The following is a 22,291-nucleotide window of genomic DNA, read 5'->3' on the forward strand; positions in this document are numbered from 1 at the left end:
CACACACACACACACACACACACACACAGACACTCCCCAGCCCCCAAGCAATACCCAAGACAGACCTGGGTAAAATGTGTCCTTAATTATCCCTGGAGGGGTCAGAGGACACACACACACAGACTCGCACACACACACAAACACACACACTACAATGGAGCCCATTATGTCGGCGTACTCAACTTCCCTGTTACAATCAGGTGTGAGACCAGTCTTATCAGTGACCATCTCATGTCCCTCTGAATCTCTACAAAGGGACAGTCTCGACAGATCCAGGATGTGATTATTATAATTTCTGCATTTTGTGTTTGAGCATTTTTTTTGGCAAATAATTTGCTGGACTGACAGTTTGACGTGTCACAGCGGCCAGAGACTAGGAAAGAACTGGACCTTTAAATTGTAATGCTGCAAGCTTTAGGTAAATTGTGATTACTTGAAATTCATCCAGACTTGAGTTCAAACTAAATCGGATTCAGAGGAATTAGTTTTGTGTTTTTTTTGAAAGAGGGACCACATATTTAGCATATTTCTCTTCCCCAGTAATGATCCCATTAGCCTGCAGGGGTTTGGCCTGCAGATTCCTGACTGACCTATGTGGAAAATTGTTGAGGGTTTTCATTTTTCCCTATAATAAGCTTTATTGCCACAACAAGTTAACAACAGTTTATACATGATCTTTCATTCCCTGGTTGGATGCAGGTCATGCTTTGCCAAAGGAAACTTAAGAGTTAAGCAGAAAAGAGTTTGAGTATCCTGGTGAGTTAGTGTTCATGGAAACCTTGTTCATGTTTGTTTGTCAGGATTGATCTGAAGAAGAACATTGCAACAACTTAATATTAACTTCATCCGAACGCTGTAAGCGTCTTTGCAAGACCATCACATAAAGATGACGATGACCCTGCATCGTTAATCATTTTTTAAATGAAATATATTTTGCTCTTCGTTGCTGCTGCAGTAAAACAAAATGCTCCTAGAAGATCATCAATCTTGAGCTGTAGTTGAACAACCTCTTAATGTCACATGAAGCAGAAATGTTATGAAATCATAATTGAAAGAAGCTGAACTCCACACTGAGGCTGCAACAATAAGATCGTGTAGTATTAAAAGTGAAACAGTAGTGAAGTGGATAAATGGTCTGTTTTTCATTGTTATCTGTGTCTATGGGGAAGAAATATTTAGTGATTTTTTTGAGGCTTTGGAAATTGTTTATGGAGAAAGCATTAATGGTTGACAGTCACACACTGCCAAACCAGAGCTAACGTTTTCTTACCCTAAATGATTTCTCATGTGCTCATGAGCACACACACCCACACACACACACACACACACATAAAGCTATGCACTCATTCTTTCTCTTTCTTGTCTCGATTTCTGCACTTTGTGGACCAATTCTCGAGCCAATCATTAGATCGAGGGATCTAAAAACAAAGATAAGAGGCTTTGTTTTTACATCTATTCATTCATCTATTCAAGTTTCTTTTTGAATTAGTACGTCTAAATATCCCGTGACCTGGATGATCTTTACAGATGTCTATCTGGATTCTTAAGATATTTGTTACCAAGAACGTTAGGGCTGCCACTGCTTCGACAGAATGCTTTCTGTAAGATTGTTTTTGCCTGAAACCATGCGCCATTTGTCAAGAGTCATTTACACCCTGATGACAAATCAGTAAACGCGCTGGATGAGGATTAGCACATTACAAGATGCAGTTGCAGAAACATTTTGAGAGATTTTTCAATGAAGTATTCAATTAGTCAACAAAATCCTATAACTACTAGTCATAAGAGTCGCAGACCTCTTTTAGAAAACTGCTTCCACATCAATTCTAAGATGTTTGTTTGTGCCCAGACTCACCAGAATGAGGCCTGTGACCAATTCTGCCTCCACATTTTAGCTGCTGGAGAAACGTTGTTTTTCCAGCAGTGGTCTGGTCAGGAGCAGTGGTCAGGAAGGCAACAGTCAAACAAACAGAAGTGGTCACTGGTCAGCCCAGAGGAACACACACATCTTTCTCTCTCTCTCTCTGCACACTTTCTCTCTTTCTTCAACACTCACACTCACACAGTTTCATTTCGGTGTGTCTGTCTTCATCTCACCTAGTTGTCTTGTCCAGGCTGCATTTTTAGCTCCATTACACAGAACAGAGAGGATCCAGACACGAGTAAAGAGAAAAAAAGAGAGAGGCTGGGAGACGATAAGAGCTGCTTACAACAATGTCACATTTATGAAGCGCACACCCATGATGACCACCCAGTAGTTTGATATTATGGGGGACGTTGTGAGATGATTTATGAAATAAGAAAAAAACATATAACACAAAGTTTTCTGACTAGCTTTCAGCCTCTCTGTGCTAAATTAAACAAAAAAAAGGGGTCAGCAGGGTAACAGAACCATTGCCTCAACCTTTACTGACATCCACATCCAAAACGTGAATAAAAAGGCCCTGACGGCAGTTTCTGAATTTGGCAAGCTTTCAGTGATGTGCTTACTTTTGTTAAGCAACATTACTCCAAAATTTGCTTTCTGGCTGGAGTAGTTTTTTTGACAGATAAAATTTGCCAGTTTTTACACTCTGTCAAGAAGAATTTGAATCTCAGCAGGCCTGCAGTATTTTCAGGAGAGTAACTTAGATAGGACTCAACTTAAAGAGCTCTTGTCATATACATGAGGGTAGAAATATGAAGGTTTGTCCAGTTTTTCAATGTGTAACTAAAGCGCTACCCTGGCTCGCCCTGCTTTCAGTTTAGGGTATTGTCGTGCCTCGCTATACTTTACTGTAGTGTAAGTAAATACCTCCTAGAAATTTGTCTTTCCCCCCATCTGTTTGTCTGAAATAGCACAGCCATCACTCAACGTAAATGACGATGTTGAAAAAGTGCCATATGTTCAGTCAGGCATATGGAAGCGGTTATTGCTCCGCTCCATAGGTACAGTAACCCAATCCATGTATACAATCTGAACCCGTGTTCCCTTTATAATCTCTGCCATACACCCTGGCACTCTTGACTTTAATAAAATGATGTGTTTACATATCGCCCAAGGCTGAGGGCTCCGTTTCTGCCGGCTCTTACTAATTCTTGTCTTGTTTTTTGTTTTTTTCCAGGCTGAACGTGAATGCATCCATGTTTCAGTCTCAGCCCCGAGCTGCTTAGCACATCATGATTCCCCTCAAACTCCGCTCCAAAACCACAAATTTAAATATTTGCGGTGGTGTAATTGCCAGTGTGGTTGACAGGCACTAACGGTTACTGTACTTTGAAATGTTTGACTCTCTTCACAGACAATTAAGGTTTGCCTTCGGATCTTTTGCTATTTAGGTTGGTAGGGCCACGCTGAAGTGAATACCCCTCGGTTAGTGAGCTGCTTAGTGTGGTGGGTAGGCTGTAATAAATGGATGGTTTGGCCCTTGTGCTGCGGCTCATGACAGAGGCTGACATGAACTCATAATTCACACAGAACACCTTGACTTGTCAGTATGTGGGTAGCTCTCGGTACTGGAGTGGGGAAATAGTCACTTAATACACTGTACTTACTGAGTCCACTGCCGTTTAAGAGTCGGAGCCAAATTTATAATAGTAAAGAAGGAATATGACTTAATGGTGGTATATTGCTATAAGTGCTTTCTGGTGCAGTGCCACTTTTAGCATTTGATCCTATATGTTATGTGCAAATGAAAATATATAAATCAGACAAAAGAACAAACAAAGAGACTAAAACAGCAGTTTTTCATGTTTTAATTTACTGCATCACACGGAGCCATGCTCAGGACTCAAAGGTAAAAATGACCTTTGATGTGCTAAAAGTAAAACAGCTGCAAAACTTAATCAAGTTAAGCTTGTTACCATAAAATACTGTATATCATGATTACAAACTCATGCTAGACATCTAGACATAGCACCGTTGGATTGAATGTTGCAGCCAATAAAAACATGGAGTATATCTCTCAGTGTAAACATCAAATAGCCTCAATAAAGTATATGATATATGAGTATATGATACTGTCAGACAGTGTGGTATAAGATCATTTAAACCTTATTTAGTAGGCAGACTTACAATATGAGAATTCAAGGAAAAACATTGAATAGATGTCTTTATATTGCCTTATGTATATAGACTGTCCTGTGGCTACCTCTGTGTGCGTAATATTTTAGACTCAGAGTTATAGCTGATTGACTGGACATTCCTATTCAGATTCTGTTTTAAATCCCCGGGCCAAACCTTACACATACCTGGCCCAAATCCCTCCAGTGTGTTTTCACACTGAGCACTACATCACTGCGGTCGCTACCCTCTTTCACTGTTTTTCTTCGCCAGATGGTGTGAAAGTCAAAAACGTGGTGCTTTTTCGCAGCACCTCACCCTCATAAACAGCCAGTTTACAACTGTTTGGGGCAGTTGCTGACATGAGTACACACATGTCATGTAGCACCATTAAAATCCAGACCTACCACACACTTGGTCGGGAATCGGGCAGGCAGGGGCGAATCGTCTGCCAAACCTGGATTAAGTCCCAGATTTAAGTTTGAATAACACCTTTATGCTACTTTTAAGCAGTGTCTTTGTAAGAAATACAACAGAGGAACAACTGGTGTAACAGTTTACAGTGCAGCCAAACAAATCTGTGTTGTTGTAATAAAGAAGTCGTTCAATAATTGATAAAATACTTGATCATGAATTTCAAATACACTGAGTTTCCTGTGACTGCTTCACAATAACAGCCCTGTGTTTCACCAGTGAAATGTTTGAACTAGCAGTTATACATTAATGTAAATAAATGTTTGGCTTGCTTTAGCAGTAACTGAACTTGATATGGCTGTAGGAGAGAGAAGGTAAACAGCGATATCAGTGAGATAAAATTACAGTCATGCTGGATTACATGCATGCATCATTTCCTATGAATCCCTCATGCATTTGAATCCAGCGCAGGAATGGCGGACTCCGCCACTAACAATGAAAACTGCTATGCAAAAAGGTAAACATTGAATAGCTATTACTGACAAAAGGCAGACCCTAAATTGTATAAATTGTATCATAAACAGGGTTTGACTTCATGAAATCGTAAGGGTTGTATCTTTAAAACTTTTCCATGGAATTTTAGCTTGATGATATAATCATTTATCTTGTGTAAAAGAACATGGTTCATCATTAGTGATTTCACCCAGATTTGCCACATGATGATATATATATATATATATTCCCATAAGTATCTTGCCCAGTTAATTAACCTTTATTGGTGTCTTATCAGTGACAGTACAATTCTCCATCTTTGCTACACCAGATGACAACAGATGTAAAGTCATGATGAGAGTGTTGGTCTTACTCTCTTTTATGGGATGTGACACACTGACTTACTGTCTGTCTGTGGGGACCTTCAACTTGATCTTCTTCCTCCTCAGAAGTGTAATGTTATCTTACATATTTACAATCCTAAATACAACCCAGATAAACATGAAAAACATTTAACCGGTGGGAAGTTAACATGTCAGGAGCGCCTGCAATGTATCCTCTGATACATCTCTGCCTCTTCTTAAATGTAAGGATAAACCTGTCAGCCACTCTGAATAACTAACTGGCTGTTAAACTGCTGAGTGAAAAGCACCTAAACATATACATTTTGTTGCACTCATCGGGTCAAAGGCCTCAGTCTCTGTACTTGAAAGACATATTTCATATAGCCCACACTTCTCTCCCAGTCATAGCAGTGAACGCTTGTCACAACAGCTTGCTGTGATTTATTGAAAGAGTTGAACTCCTCACCCCTGACCCCATTCAAACCCAGGAGTACTTCCTTATGCACCTGGAACGGGCTCATAACATGCCTGCCCAGGGGCTAAACTTTCTTAAGGACCAGAAATACCTCACTCCTATATGAAAGGGAAAGGGAAGGGAAAATTATATACGTAGCTAGCGAGCAGCAGTGCATCTATTGATGATTCTGAGTGGGAATTGTTATGAAGGAGCTGTCCCTTTTCATTTTGGGGCTAAACATAAAGGAGAGCAACACGCTGGCCCAGAGGGGATGAAGATATGAAGAGACAGAGGAAAACATGACTTGTGTGATTTGTGGCTTCTACTCTTTCTCCCTCTGTCTCTCTCTCATTGTGGAGTTCTTGAATACTTTTTTGTCTCACTGGAGTCGGGAGTTGTCTGGTTCACTGTATGAATGAGCCTGTGTTGTTGGCGTTACACAGCGTATGTACTTCATCACAGAAGCTGCGTGAGTACATCAAGGATTCTGGGACACCACAGAGCACCAGTTTGAGTTATTATACTCAAATTAACTTTATTATATTTATACTTCCAAATTTTGAATTTGGCATCTTGGTGAGAGTTAATATTCCTTAACATTTAGGTTTTCTGGGTCTATGTCTGCACAGACATGGATATTTTTTAAACTGCAACTTCCTTTCTCAGTTAAGAAAAAATTAACGTGCACACTTAAGCATTTTCTAAAAAATCTTCTTGTGTCTTGTGAATGTGAAAATGCACAAGCCTCAGCTATGAGCATTTGCAAATAGACCCAAAAATGAACCCAAAGTCACAGCTGTGATGACATTGTTTTTATGAAGAATATGAGGCCAAAACACAAAGAATAATGCTCTCTGCAATGACGCTCTTGTTTATAGTTATTGATATGATTCTCTCTCATAAGAAAGAAATTAATAATTTAAAGAATCTGTCACTCTGTCAATGTCTTTATCCATCTTTCACAGTGTGGTTTTTAAAGAGTTTCATTGGTCCTAAATATAGATATTAAGCAAATGAAAGAAAAAGAAAGCTGAAAATTGAAATTGAAATTGAATGATGCCATTTTCCTACTACTGATGCAGCAATAACAAAAATAAACTTCTGGATTCAACATAAACAGGCTTAATTTATATTAACTCATGAATTTACTGTGGTAGGTTTTGTAACTTCTGTTTCACGTCACGAAAGGTCTGGAGCAAATAAGAGATTGTAATCATAAAAACATGATTTTATGTTTTTGTTGAGATTGTTTCAGATGCTTTAGTGGGTGCAGATGTAAAAGTTGGCCATGTTTCGTCGAGACTTTCTGGAAAACTAAGCCCACGGTTCTATCCACAAAAACACTCCGGTTAACTAGTTAGTGAGGGACAGAGGAAAGCATGATTAGGGATGAAATGGGATGAACAGATGTTTGGTAGTTGACAGAGTGAGACAAACACGGTGTCATAGTAACCAAATCTGACAAAAAAGGGAGATAAAAAAGAAAAAGAAAGACTTTGACAGTGATTTAAGGGGAGATGTGAGATAAGACGGCCAAAAACAGAGCCTGTGTGAATTTATAGGCCTCTATCCTGTGGATCTGCTCTGAGTTACAAGCTAGACCTAAATCACAGATGATACACAGGCCTCATTTGACATCTACAAGATCTCGTGCAGATTACTCAAACTAAATAGGCACAAAATTGCTCTCTAAGCCACATGTTTTAGATGGAGGCTCTGTGAGAGAACATCTGAGAAAAACTACGACGTGGAATGCTTTTTAAAAAGTGAGCGGGCATCCGACTCCCCTCTGTATCCCTTTTTGTGGACGGAGACAGTTGAAAGGCTGAGCAGAGACGCGCAGCAGGATGCGAAGGCTGGCAGGGCTGAGAGTGTTTTCAGAGGAAGCAGTCTTGAGGCCGCAGTATGCAAACTGCAGGAATACATTTTGGCAGGTTCGGACAAGCAAAAGCACACGTTTGTAAAAAGACAAAAAAAATAAACCCAAAAAGAAACACTGTTCGAGCTTCAGAACTCCCGCTGGTTGAATGAGCTGAATGATTGTGATCGAAGCTCCAGCGCAGGGCAGACTGCGAGTGAAGTACAACATGGCTGGTCGTGTTGTTTGGTAGAGACCAATCTCAATTTCTTACTTCAGTTGACTTGATGAATTTGTCTTTGAAAACCTTTTGCTGCTATTTTAGAATAATGGCTTTTACTGCTGCCAATCTAGTCCCTTTGAAGCAACAATTCATCCTTCAGCTCTGCAGTACGTGTAGACTATATGGTCTCATTCAGTCCGTTTGGTCAATCCCCAAACCTTTTTAGCTTGTGACTCCTTAAAATGAAAGCTTTGTTTGTAGCCCCTTGTGGCCGTATATGGTGGCCATTTCAAATAAATACTCAGATTGTTTTCTTTGGGCCTAAAGATATGAAATTATCCAGTAATTCAGATTCATCAAAGGATAATAATGGTATAATATTGCAGGAATAAGAACGCTGGCTGTGTTTCTGCTGAAGTCACAATGATACACTTTTTATATTCCAATACTAGATTTCTGTCGTAATAACAAATCACAGGAGAAAAATTGTACTCTTTTGCTAATGTATATTTTGTCATATATTTCTCAACTTTTACATATCAAAAAAGTATCCCATGCTTGACTGGCACAAGCAGAAAACATAGACTGGAAATTGACTAGAAGTGTAAAGAAAGTGGGACAGTGATTAAGGCAGCATGGCTGTGGACATTCAGACACTTTGTAAAATGGCTTTAGTTGTGTAAAGTAACACATTTACTTTACTCAAGTACTGTACTTGACTACAATTTTGAGGAGCTCTAGTTTTATACTACTTTATACTTCTATTGCATTCAATTTCCTAGTATGATACTGTACTTTTTACTCCACTACATTTATTTGACAGCTACAGTCACTATGTAAATTAAGATTTTTTTTAATTGAGATTTACCATATGATACGTTTATGGTAAACATGAAAAACTCTTTTCATTCAACCTGAGGTCAGGTGGGCAGGTCAACCCTAAAATTATTATAAAATCTGTTTTGACTTGCTTTTATAGTATATTTTATACAACATAATAGAATATTCTCTGAGACAGTAAAACGAGACATTCAGTGGCAGGGACATTCAGAGCTGGCAGCGCTCCGGTTTACTTTGTCAAAACTGCTCACTTTTACAGAATTTTCTACCTTTGATCACTGTTTCATACGACCACAGTGAATGAGCTGGTGTGTGTGCTCAAGTGCTATAATTTCTTGGCAGAAAGAGCAAAACTGAGGACTGCACTGAGAGGGGAGTGTAGAGACTATTGCAGCCTGACAGATGTAATCCCTAACACGGCTCCAAAGTGCTGTGTGCCACCACAAATTTTGAGTGAGGGTTTATTTAAAAAACAACCTCACACCACAGGCCTCTTATGTGCTCTGTTTCCCATTTCGTCTCAGCATAAATTCAAAGCTGAAGTTGCTCAGCACGATCTCAAGAAAACTCGCGCAGACAATTTAGCCGTTCTCACTCTAATGATAAACATGGCGAAACAATAATTTATATAAAAGAAAAGGCCAAGAGCAAGACAAAGTAATTAAAATGTGGGCATGTTTAATGATCCATCTTTTTAATTTCACAAGTGAACATGATGCATTTTGCATGCAATTTTACTCATTTAGCTTTCTTAAACAAACCACATCTCCCATCATTCCTGTCACACTCCCCCCAAATACATTTCACTTAGATGCTTTTTAACAGAACATCAGTCTGACACACATTTGTCTGGGCCAGTGACAGTGTTCCCAGAAGCCTTTGATGTGTCTACTAAATCAGCTCAGATAAACAAAGAGCTGATATGTGAAAGTTACAGAGGAGGTGAAAGTGAAGAGAGCTGCAACTCACTTTTCCTCTGCTGCAGTAGGAACTACTGTATGTTTAAAGCTTTCTGATATGTATTTTAGAGATGAGGAGTTCACACCTCTTTTTGCTTACATCTCTTCAAATGATGAACATGTTCTACACCCAGTTTTCCCTGGTTTAGTTTTGGATAAAGAGATTCAGAAATGAAATGGTTGGCATGCCAAGCTGAGATACCGCTTCAAGCAGCCCCGGCTCCACTCCTGTTTTGTATAGCAGACTTTACATGGGCACCAAGTCAAGATACAGTCTATGTCGTCTCAAGTGTTTTAGTCCTAAACTGAAGGCCTTACAGGATGCTCTTATCCTCTGCTATCACAGTCTGGCATCTGATGACTTAACATTCCTGTGTTGTTTTGCATGCCTTTTCCCTTTGTCTCTATTCCTGTTTTTCTTTCCATGTTTAATTCAGCAATCGACATTAGCGTTCATTCTGCTCCTCCGCCTCTGTCTGTCTTGAGTTGTCTTGTTTTTCGTCTGTGTCCTGTCTGTTGTTTCTGCATCTGCTTGTCTTTGCTTCTCTCTTCTTCCCTCCATGTCTCCTTCAACATCCTGTTTATGAAAGAGGTGATCGGTATTGATTTTACGATAGGAAGACCTATTGAATTCAGCTTGTTTCTGAACTGTGCGTCTCACTGCGGCTGAGAGAAATAGAAAGAGAAATGTTTTGCTGGTGGTTGGTGTGTTAGCATTCTTTGGCTTGACTTAAGAAAGGCCCATTTCATGGAATAGAGGTGTGTTTGTGCCTTCGGCTTGCTGTTTCGTGTCTTTCAAATTCACACAGCCATATCACAGCTGTCTTTTATCACAGCTTTCTCATATCACCGGTATCTTACGTTCAAAACCATATCCTGGAGGAATTTGGATTGAAAAGCTGTACGATTCTTAGGATAAGTTGTCAAGAATATTGTCACTATTGATGGTGCGTTTTAAGAGGTGCGTTTTAAGATCATGTAGAGACAAGCTGAGAAAAAGACTGGATATATATTGCAGGTATCTGTAACTCAATTCTTCCTAGTCAGAAAGAAAATTTCAAATTTTCATTTTGGATATCTGAAATCAAAATTTGGACTAGCAACAACTGGATTGTAGATATCTGAAATATCTGAGTTTTTCCTAGTAAGAATTGTGTTGCAGAGATCCAGAATGTTCTTTCTAGATATCAAAAATGTTAGTGTGGATATCTGAAATTGAAAGCCCAATACACACGAATGGCAAAAGTGACGTCATTTGTCCTGGGAAGAAAGATGTTGTGGATATCTGAAATGCTCTTTCTGACTTGGAAGAATTGAATTCCAGATATCTGAAATACATAGAGATATCAAGATATCTACAATATATCTATACAAGATATCTTATATCTATATTATATATATGTAGTTTTGACAAGTACAATCAAAGTTGTAGATATCTTGAAATACAATTTCTACTCGTAAGAATGTAAGAATTGTAATGTTGGTGTCTAAGTCGGTTGTGGATTTTAAATTTACATCGACTTTGACAGTTTTGAAGAAAATTATGACATCATCTTCAGGAACAAGGCCCATACAGTAGGTCATTAATGACTGAGCAGCAGAAGCACTAAAACAACATGCGGATGTTTAGTTTGGCTCAGTCAGTGCTTTCACCCTTACACTGGACTTCTCTGGTTCTACTTAAGTCTACGTTTTTTTTATATCCTTAGACACATAAGTGGACTAAATCATGTGTAGTTTTGTTTTTAAAGTGTCCCATTTATTTTCATGAGATAGAGTACTAAAGAGGGAGAATTAAGAGATGCAACCGATCAGAGCTATAATTGAATTTGCTGTAGGTTTTGGACGGGTTTGAACCAAGGACAGATGACTGCAGGATTGTGTGGGCTTGTATGCAGACACATTTAACCAAACATATCTTAGGTTTGGCTACTGACTTTCTCTCCTATGCTATTATATTAAGAGTGTCCTTATCCTGCAGGGAGTTTGGATCAAAATGGCAACATATAGTTGCAAGTAACATCATACTAAATTGCTTCCAGGCGAAAACATTCATTTTTGAAACTATTTTTCCATGGCCCATCCAGTGGTAAAGAATCTCGGTGCCTGCTAGGATGAATATTATATTAACATTAAGAGACTCTCTTATAGGTCTCAACACCACAAGTTGGCTGGGTTACATAAATTATGAAAGTTTCACTTAAAAAAACAACATTAACGGCTGCTGTCGAGTAATCTAATTGTGGTTAAGATCTCTTTACATAAAACACTCAGTGCTTCTCGGCTGCATTCTTGTCTCGTTGCCTTCTAACATTTTTAGCCATGCTAGCAACGGGCTTTACGGATCCCAGCGTCGGTTGGACGGTAGGTCACTTTGGTCCAGACTGAAATATCTCAACATCGATTTGATGGATTGCCATAAAATGTTGTACAGACATTCATGGTCCAAGAGGATGAATCCTACTGGTCAACCCCTTAGCTTTTCCTCTAGAGCTGCCAAGGTTGACATTTTTGTTTTTAAATGAAATGTCTCCACAACAATTGGATGGATTGCAGCTAAATTTAGTACAGACATTGATAGTGCCCAAACAATGTTTTGTAATGACTATTTTGTACTCTAAATTGTCATCTAGCACCATCATCATGTCCAATACTTTGGTTTACAACCAAATACCTGCAAAACTAATGACATTCCCATCATCCTCAGCTCTACTTTGTGGTTTGTGCTAATTAGTAAATGTGAACATCAGCATGTTTGCAGTTTCATTGTGATTATGTTAGCATGTGGACGTTGAAAGCACCCCTGTACATAAACATAGCCTCACAGAGCTGCTGACGTGGCTGTAAACTACAGGTCAACTGCTTTTCTTAAAATGGATAAAAAAATCATAAACAAAATGTACAAAATTATAGTATGTCTAACTGAATGCTATGGAAATTTTAATTTATCTTACCACAAATACTTAAAGAATGATACAGGCTGACTCTATTAAAGCGCTACCTCATGTAATTATTCTCAACTAGCTTGACTGTATTTAACCATATTGTCTCTGTTGTGAGACTGTTGCCAACAGTGTCCTGTTCTTTTTAAACAAATTGCATTTGACTTGTAATAGATGAGGTTTAAGTTTAATACATGGAGGAATTCACTGTCCATCAAAGACATGAAACAGTGTGATTTAACCAGGGATAAGAAGAAGTGCTATGCAAGCAGAGCCTGTTTTTCCAGACACTCGATATGTGTGTTAATATAGAACTGGCATTGTTTGCAAAACACCAGGATGACTGTGTGATCTTTATGCCAGTGGATAACCAATAATTTTCCTGTTATTTGTCTTTGACACGACTGTCACTTTTATGGATGGCTGCGTCTCCTTGACTGTTGAAGACACTGAGGTTTGACTTGACTGTTAGCAGCTCGGTGAGCCAAAACAGTGATTTTCCAGTGAAGTCTTTGGCTGATTAGTACTTCCGCCGTCCTAGAAATGTCAAATCCTGAATACCAGTCTATTATTTAGTTTTGACAATAGTTTGAGTAGCTTAACACTCTTTTTAATAGCTTTCTTTCTGCCTGTGTGTACTGTATTTTACGCACGATTGATGTTCCTGAAACCATGGTAGTGTCAAATATCCACACAAGAATAGAAAGCCTAAAAAATTGGCCAGTTGCAGGGTATATTCAAGCCAAAAGTTTGAGGCTTTATGTCATTGGCAATAAAAGTTACTTCCAGGAAGTGACACACTGCATACTACAGACTTAAGAAAGTACCAGACACCTCATTGTCATCTTCTTCAATCAAAGGCTTCATTCAGTTCTTAGCAGTAGTGATTATGTGCTGCTGGGCCCAGCTGACTAGCAGGGAACATGTGTACATAAACAGCTAGCAAAGGCTATATGGGGCAGCATGGCCTCAGTGCTGCCTGTAGCGTTTGTTTATCCAACATGCTGTAATGTTATGAGAACTGCTGCTTGGGCCCTGGTTACAAGTTGTAATGTAAATATTAATGTGTATGGAAAAGGAACGCTATTTAAGGCTTACCATATGTTCTAATAATTTGAGCCGCTGATTGTGGAGGCTGGATGTCTTTTTAAGGACGGATGCCGCCGTGGTTCTCATCTGGTGTTCCTCTGACTGAGTACAGGTGTGCAGAAAGGTTTCATTCAAGTTAAATACAATACTGTACAAAATACAATACTCCATGTATTTCAAGGGGTCTTTTACATTTAGCACTTATGTTGTCAAATGGAAACAATAATGAAAAAATCAGTGTTCCTCATGCTGATTACAGGCAAGACTGTAATACATATTGAATGAGTGGCAGGAAGACTAGCGACCACTTTGTGGAAGCTAATGGGGATTCATATAAAGAATAAAGAATTCCACTATAAGCAAGCGTCATCAATTACAGAAGTAGTATCTTATAACAGCCACATTATTTGAATTTTCTACCTCTGCAAAAAATTCAACTAACAACTTTGCTTTAATAAATATGTTTTGTGGGAAACAGATTGCTGCTAGATAACGTTACATTTTAACAGCATAACAAGGAAACATTTGTATTAAATGTACAGCATCCGCAAAATGTTCGTGCCTTTGTAATGATTTTGTGGTTATGTCATGTCAACTTAAAGGACTTGGACAAGGTTAGGAAAAGACCACTGTCTTTCAAGATTTTGACTTTTTCAATTTTAACAAAAGCCACAATCTTCCCTAACTTTAACCAAATGTTTTAGGAGCCTTAACCAAACAGCATGTGGGACGCAGGACGTGAACCCCGGATTGTGCACCCAGCCGTACAGCCTTACCTCCTCCTCATCCTCCTTCTACTTCTCTGCAGTATGAGAACTTTCCACTTCCTGGATACAGGCAGCAATTGTGTTTCCTCCAAAATGTTCGTGGCCAAGCAAAGGAGTAGTATATAAACCTATTTCTTATAAACTTATTTGCTTATTTTGTGTATATAAACTTATTTTGTTTATATACTACTCCTACTACTACTACAGGGTTGGACTTAGTGGAGCTACAAGAAGGGTTGTGTCTTATTACACAATATATAGTTTCTTAGTCATTTAGGATAGTTAACCAAACTTTGACACCTGAACTTTAGACACCGTTACAGTCTGCCTTAAAAGCTGTCCCTTCATAGAAAAGTTCAGTAAAAATATACAAACTGTGTAAGTTTCTATAACCATGATATGAGCTAATCTTTGACCCTCTGACTCAGTGGTCCCATGTATGAGCGTAGCTGCATGTAGGGAGTTAGCTGTGAATGAGAGCTTTCAGGTCTGTCCCTGGTCTTTATCTCTACCATCTCCCCTCTCTCAGTACCGCTGGAAAGACATACAGTCAACATATTGTGCATTGATGTACGTATTTTTGGCCCATTTCTTAGATTTAAAATGTATGAAATTGGCCTAAATAAATAATCTGTGGAAATATATGTCAGATGTCACAGATGTCACTCCAGAGGTGTGCTTCTTAAACGGTGGGTTGGGCCCGAACATGGGCTGCAGGCCTGTTTCTAGTAGGAGCCAAAATGAATATGACTACTTTTTCTTATGTAGGGAACCTAAAGCAACACTGAGGTGACAAATTATGGGCCTTAATGTGGAAAACTGTAATAATCTCCAGATCAAAACAATTAGAATCAATTTGTCAAGTGACACAGTGGAGAGTAAAATTATACTCAAATTATCAAAGAACAAAAATTACAACTGTTTGGAGCTAGGGTACAAAGAAATGTTTTTATTTGGATTTGCCGTGAGACAACCAATAACCAGAAAAACTGTGATTCTGTGAGTCAACATGTTTAACAAAGCCATGCAATGAAAACATCTGTGCAAGCAGTGTGGCAGAACCAAACTTAATACAGCGCAGAAGAATGCTATCATGTTTATGTGTTAGCTCCACAACATCAGCATTTTTACAGATATCATGTGTGTTTTCTTGTGAAGCAAATATGGAAGTATTAAAGTACAAAAAGTAAATATGGAAGTAGTTTTGCTGTGTGCACTGAGTCACTGTGAGAATCGCAAAGCTCTAAAACTGTCCTCTCTGACCCGGGCGCTGATGCTTGCTGTGTCGCAGTAGAAATGGGTTTTTTTTTACTCACCACCAAGCCTTTTCAACGCTTTCTGTCATTGTATGTGACACTGGAATATAGAATACAAATCATTTGAAATGACGAAACTCTGCTTACATGGTGTATTAGCTTGAATTCCATTATTGATGATCAGGACACTTCCAGTTTCTTAGCTTTTTCACCCTTTCCATTATATTGTCTGTCCGACTGTCCTGTCTTTATTTTTTTCTTTTTGACAGAAACCACAGAATAATGTATTGCTTGGTGCCAATAATTAGCAGTATGAGAGAGAAAGAGGCAGTTGTCACAAATCACCTGGCATATTTAGACCTCAAAGTTCATGTCCGTTGCCAAAGGCTACATCATACATGAGGCCTAATTTTAGGAAAATGCAGACCTTCTAAAATATAATTTTCTGTACTTTCTGCCTCTTTCCGGGGCATCAATCATTTTTAATCAAAGATGTCTGAATTTCGTTTTTGTTTGTAATTCCATGACTTTGGCGTACTGGCAGGCTGCGGGTATGAAACATGTTCTTGTTAAGGTGGACTGCTTTTCATAAAAAATGGTCTTCATGGGATTTACTTGTAGCATGGAATTTGCTTTAAATTCATCCTTCATCTGTTTTTTTAAGCGTCAAATATAAAAAAAATTCCAAGAAAAGGCCCTTTCAAAAAACTATGTGAAATTGTACAGTTGGCTCCATCTTTGATTTGCTATGATATTGCTTAAGGACACTCAGGCTGCTCCAAAATAGAAAGCATAGTTGGAAAAAATCCACTATATAGAAGAATTGTACATTTATATGATCTCATGAAAAGCTTCTTCTCATTTTTAGGTTTGGGATTTGGACTTGTTACGTTAAACAGTGCACAGAAATGTCACTTGAACTTTTTTTCAGATTTTTTTTTTCTGTTGTGCCAGAGGCTTTTTAAAATATCCCCTTTAGTCTCATGCGTATAATGGCACTGTTTCTTTTTCTTCCAACTCTTCAAATGCTCCCTCGGTGCCTCAAGAAAACATTGAAGCCTTTGGGGACATGTCAGAATTGATGGTTTACCTCTTATTAGAATTTGCGTGTGTATACGTATTTGTATGTGTGTGTGTGTCCCTTTGAAGTTTTGAAGTCCGCCCACCCTTCTGTGGCCCTACATTGTGCTGAACAGCTCCATTTGTCCCACCTTAATCCCCTGACGTAAACTCACATAAATCACACTGAGTTGTTTCTAAACGTGGGCAGACTGGAAAACTCTGTCTCTGTCTCGCTCTGGTTTCCAACTCCCATGGAGAGTTTAATAGCTGTTGGGTATTCATTTAACTGACCACCTGTATTGATAATGATTTCTCAAAGTAAAAGTAAATGCATGTCTCTTTTGCATGGTAACCACTGGTTAGTCTAGATGGTTTAGAAAGGTAAATGCACCCTCACTCTAATAAACGGTAAAACATAAGTTAGTATTTTTCTATCCAAACGCACCAGAAACTGACCAAACACAAGGTAAAAGCTCGTACAAAGCTTGTCAGATTATTAAAAGGTCCATCAAGCTTGATTCTTGTGGGACATTGTTCCTCTCAGAGTGGCTAAGCTGATGAAAGTCACTCGCATTTACCAAGAAGACTAGTTAATAAAGAAGGTTAATAAATTCTGTGTCACTGGAGCAGATATGTTGCCAAAGCACTTTTCAGTCCTTTTCCATGGCTATTGCATGCTGAGATGTAGTTTTAACCAACACTTATTAATCCTAGTGATGGGGCAGCATCATGGCACCCATAGTGCATCTAGGCCAACCTCTCTCTATCGATGGCTCTGGGCCAGATTAAAGTGCCGGGGCTCATTGTTTACACAGCTCTGTGGTGCCACGGCTGAGCAGGCCCAAACAATGGGCCCCTGCTCCCCCTTGTCGGAGTGAGGGGAAGAATGGAGACCTCTTGACATGGCAACCTGAAGCCTCAATGCCCCCACTTCACGTAGCTGAGAGGGTCAGAGGGAGAAAGAGAGGAAGAGGGAGATGAGGGGAAGTTGGAGATAAGGAAGAAGGGGAATGGAGAAATGAAAATGGAATGGGTGAAGAAAGGAGGCAAATATGAGGGGGGGTGGGGGGGGGTGAGGAATGATCAAGGATAGAGGAAGAGAGATAAAGAGGTGAAGAGAAATGAAACAAAGGATAGTCCATGAAAAGAGAGAAGAGGGACGTGATGAGGAGAGGCAATAATGAATGGAAATGAATCCTTCAATTTACAGTGGTTCCAACCTCCAATACGTTATCTGACACTGTTGATTGATTTTTGATTTTCACCTTACTGGTAATAAAAAGCCTTTTAGAAAAGCTTAAACTGGACCACTCTCACGTAATACAGTGACCTCCTGTGCATGTGTGCGTTTCCAACATGACACAAAAACGATATTTTCAGTGTGTGCTAGTGTGTGTGTCATTGTTACAGCACAGGATAACCCCTCCTCTCTGTTCTGTAGCCTCCATCACCTTTACTTCTGTATTAAAGTCATGCATCAGACTTTTCTTATGATCTTCTGAAACAGTGCAGTTAGAAGGATAGTAAATGTCTTGTTTCAATTTGCCTGCAGTAACTCATCATTAGCATTCAGAAGTGGAGGTCATCTCTTTTCTTTTCTTTGGTCGCAGGTCACTTTCTTGGCAACAATACAGTCATTGATGTGCTTCGTCGCCAGGGATACGAGGTGGAGCACACCCCTGCTGGGCAGACCATAAACAGGTAAATTTACTGCTAAAATGCCCTTAAACACACACACATATCATCTAGCGACACTTTTAACAGCCTGGACACTGTGCAAATTTAACGAATATATCATTATTATATGAGCTTCTAATTTTACCGAATTACTGCAATTTATCAAAATTATATGTTTCTTATTTCTATATTTCCGTTTCATGCAACAATGAACATTCTTTATTGTTCATGAGTTAAACTGCCAAAAATCCTTTAAATACTTCAAATTGCTGATAAATCTTCCACAAAAAGGAAAAAACTAAAGTTGCACTAATGACAGGAAATGGTCATTTGCTGGTGAAACTGATTTAGGTGCAAATCTGGACATGAGACGAACTTTGAATTTTACACACAACCATTCAAACTGATTTATAATGAAGTGTTGGGTAAAGTACCTCAGGGAAACAAAGTTAAAGGAGTAATTTTCTCAGGACCTGAACTGATGTTTTCAGTGCAAGAGTTTGGTTTGGGACTATTTCATTTTTAGGTAATGATTTTCCATAAAAAGCAAAATAAATGTCTGAGCGACCAGAGAAGACAGAAATGATTGACAAAGAAAATAGCAGAGAAAGTGAGAAACACAGAGATGACGGATAGAGAACTGGGAAGAAAATATTATGTTTTGCCATAGTTGTTGCACATTGTGATTTCTTCTGAAAACACAAGTCTGTAAAACTCGAAGGCCCATATTTTATCACTTAAATGGGTGTAAGGTTTCATGTCCCGGCCACATTATACAGTGCAACCGCTGCCTCATGGCCCTGACAGGAATATATGTTTCTCTCAACTTTTTCACTGACTGGATTTCAAATGGGAAATCATTTTCCAAGTAAGCACAACTCCGTAGTTGGTCTGTGTTCATTTGCAGACCCAAAACAGATGTTCATGTTCTGCTTCAGCCTTTGTGAGAAATTTGTTGTCTGCAAATAATCAAAAACTGCACTCAGTAGTTATCCGTTGAGTGATTCTCCTTTTTGTGAGTGCTCCGTCTCTCCAGATTTCCCTAAACATGAGTATTTGTTTCATCGCCTCATTCTGAAGTTTGACATAGTTTTAATAATTTACCTGCACTATTGACACAGGAGAATTAACCTTTTTGTGATGTACTGGCAATGAACCGCTAATCTACTAAAACATAATAGGCTCATTTCGTTGTAGAAGTTGGTGATCACAGAAAATAAACTAAATAGCCAGAGTGAGAGCTCTGTTGTTATCACAGGGGATAAAAGAACCTTCATTGGCTTTAAACGGTCAGCACTCGGTTTATAAACTTAACTGTTACCTACTCTGTCATCATTTGCCTAATACTGTTGACTTACAATAGGTTCCACCAACAGTTAGCTTTACGTTCATTTACTATTTGTTGTTACCATTGGTTTGAATTATTAGATTGAATCGTTGTTAGTTTGAAATGGTGAAGCTGTACCCTGTTGTTGATACTATTTAAGGTCACTACTCAGTAATAGCCATTCAATGTATTGACCTCTCTATACTTATTAGTTGTCATTGTTAGCTGCAGAGCCACTAGCTGCTGTCCTGAACATGTAATATAGTGTGCAGAGTGGTAAGATAGCTGTAGGGATCTCATATGTGGATTTTTTTGTTTTAGGAGAAAAAAAAAAAGCTCAGCGTTGTCTCTCTATCATTGGGGCCTTTTATATTTTTCTGCTGTTTCCACTATGTAGATCGCACAGCAGATAAATCTGACAAAATCCCCACCGGCCACCAATGAAGTGTTGAAAAGGCCAACCTCGGCAGAGCTCATGCCTCCTGCTGTGAGGCATGTAGTGCAGTCTACCATGGCACTCTGTGCGGGAGGCTATCTCAGTGCAGATCTGTGTTCTTGTGTGCGAGCGTGAATGAATGAGTGAATCTACTTTCTCACACAAACTCTGTATTCGATGCAGGATTATGAGCCTGAGATGAACCTGGATCTGTATGTCCGTGCATGACTCTACTAAACTGTAGAATTACACCAGATCTTTTAAATATACTTGATAAGCAAAGTTGTTCAGGTGTAGGGGTAAGTTTTGCTTTCTTTGTGATCAAGATGGGTTCGTCCCAGGTCATTGTGTAGGTCTGAAAGGGTATAAGTGTGTGTGTGTGTGTGTGTGTGTGTGTGTGTGTATGTGGGACTGTCTGCATGCATGGTGATTGTTAAAGATAGTTACTGACCTCATTAGAGATGGCCAGCAGCTCATCAGAAGCAAGAGTGTTTTCAATCAAGAAGATGAGTTTTGGTTTTGTTCTCGTACTCCCCATTCTGGTGCTTTAATTCGTTTCTCCAGAAAATCTTGGAGATGTTCTCTATTAGACTGGATATTGGTTCTTGGAAGGTCCACAGCATCCTGTTCTTACGTAGCAGGGATTCCTCCCACTCCTCTCCTCCCCTCCCATCCTTTCCCTTTCTTTAATTTTATTCGGCCGTGGTTGCACCTGTCCTTTCCAGGCTGGATTTGACAGCTTTTCAATATAACATCCGCTTTCACCAGGTCACATTAAAGGAATACCCGTCAGAACATTTATTACTTGAGTATCAAATACTCACTGACTGTAGACTTAAGATACTGTACGCTTCAATGGCAGCTACAGTGAGGCTGGATTCACAGCAGTTACAATGGATTCCAAAGGAGAGTCACAGCCATTTGCCAAAACATGTCACGTCAATAGAAATCACTGCTGCAGCATAATCCAGTTCTCCACTATTTATCCATTCGTTCAGGATATAATACTCACAGGCAGCTGATATCTAAAAGATAGATTTTTGGTGGAGGATTCCTTTAACGGTCAGGTCTCAGGTGGGATGCTGGGATGTCCTGAAATCTGCATCCTGAGGTGGCTTGACTTGTCTCTCCAAACCAAACTCAATTATGTATTCCCATAAATTTGGCCCATATCCAGATTTTGCAAACTTTCACACATACGCTGACATTAAAGGTCACGTTTAACTGTTGACAAAGAATCTCCTTCTACCTCTGTCTTTCAAAAATATCTAAGGTGTCTGTGATGTGCTTCCTCTAGGAGACCTGCCTCGCCAGACTCAGAAGACCACCATGATGAGTCCCCTCTCCTGGAGCCATTCCTCCATGAGCTCCCCCACAAAGAAGACGATCAGGGGCGTCCCCTGGAGGAGGATCTGTTACCCCACATGCTCCTGCCACCGGACAGCCTGGAGCTGCTGGAGAAAGCAGAGAGGAAGATGCTGAAGAAAAAGAGGAGGAACAAGCAGAAGAAACAGCGGCACCGGCATTTTAACGACCTCTGGGTTCGCATCGAGGAGAGGTGAGAGGACAGGGAGGGGGACGAAAAAATGAGGGCGTCTTGTTTCTTATATCTGTCATCAACGACTTGTCTCTTGTGCTGTGAAAAAGGGATGAGGGGAAATGTAGAAAAGGGTGAGACGAAAGGTCACAGGTGGGGACAAAAGAAAAGAGTATGATGTTAAAAGCTCAGAGAAGAAAGACGGAGAGGATGTGAGGGGAGAGAGGGGAAATTGAAAATGTGTAATGCAGTCTTTCCGCTTGTCTATAGGATAAAACTGACACTTCCTGGTGTGGCGCCGCAGGCTCAAACAGCCACCATATCACATCACCATACTCTTCATGCAGTCTGCACACACTTCAGCACACACACACACACACACACACACACACACACACACACACACACACACACCCTGCCGTGTGGTATGAGTCCAGACTAGTTCCTAGCTGGTATAAGTGTCTTGGATGTGAAAATAGCTGCCTGGGAATTCCTACTAAGTATCTGGTTTTGGTCTCACAGTAGCTCCAGGCAGGGACTAGCCGGACAACAAAACAAGCTCACCTTTC

At 39.5% G+C, this 22,291-nt stretch overlaps 1 protein-coding gene across 1 annotated transcript in view; it reads left to right on the forward strand.

Annotated features, from left to right (window-relative positions):
- The window catches only part of trabd2a (TraB domain containing 2A), a 56,004-nt gene that overhangs the window by 29,601 nt on the left and 4,112 nt on the right, over nucleotides 1–22,291 (forward strand). The window contains exons 5-6 of the mRNA XM_070924429.1: nucleotides 18,356–18,446; nucleotides 21,483–21,743. Coding sequence (XP_070780530.1) covers nucleotides 18,356–18,446; nucleotides 21,483–21,743 — 352 coding nt within the window. The remainder of the gene's footprint in view (nucleotides 1–18,355; nucleotides 18,447–21,482; nucleotides 21,744–22,291) is intronic.

This window comes from Enoplosus armatus, chromosome 18 (genome assembly GCF_043641665.1).
Source record: "Enoplosus armatus isolate fEnoArm2 chromosome 18, fEnoArm2.hap1, whole genome shotgun sequence".
In the NCBI taxonomy this organism is placed as follows: Eukaryota; Metazoa; Chordata; class Actinopteri; order Centrarchiformes; family Enoplosidae; genus Enoplosus; species Enoplosus armatus.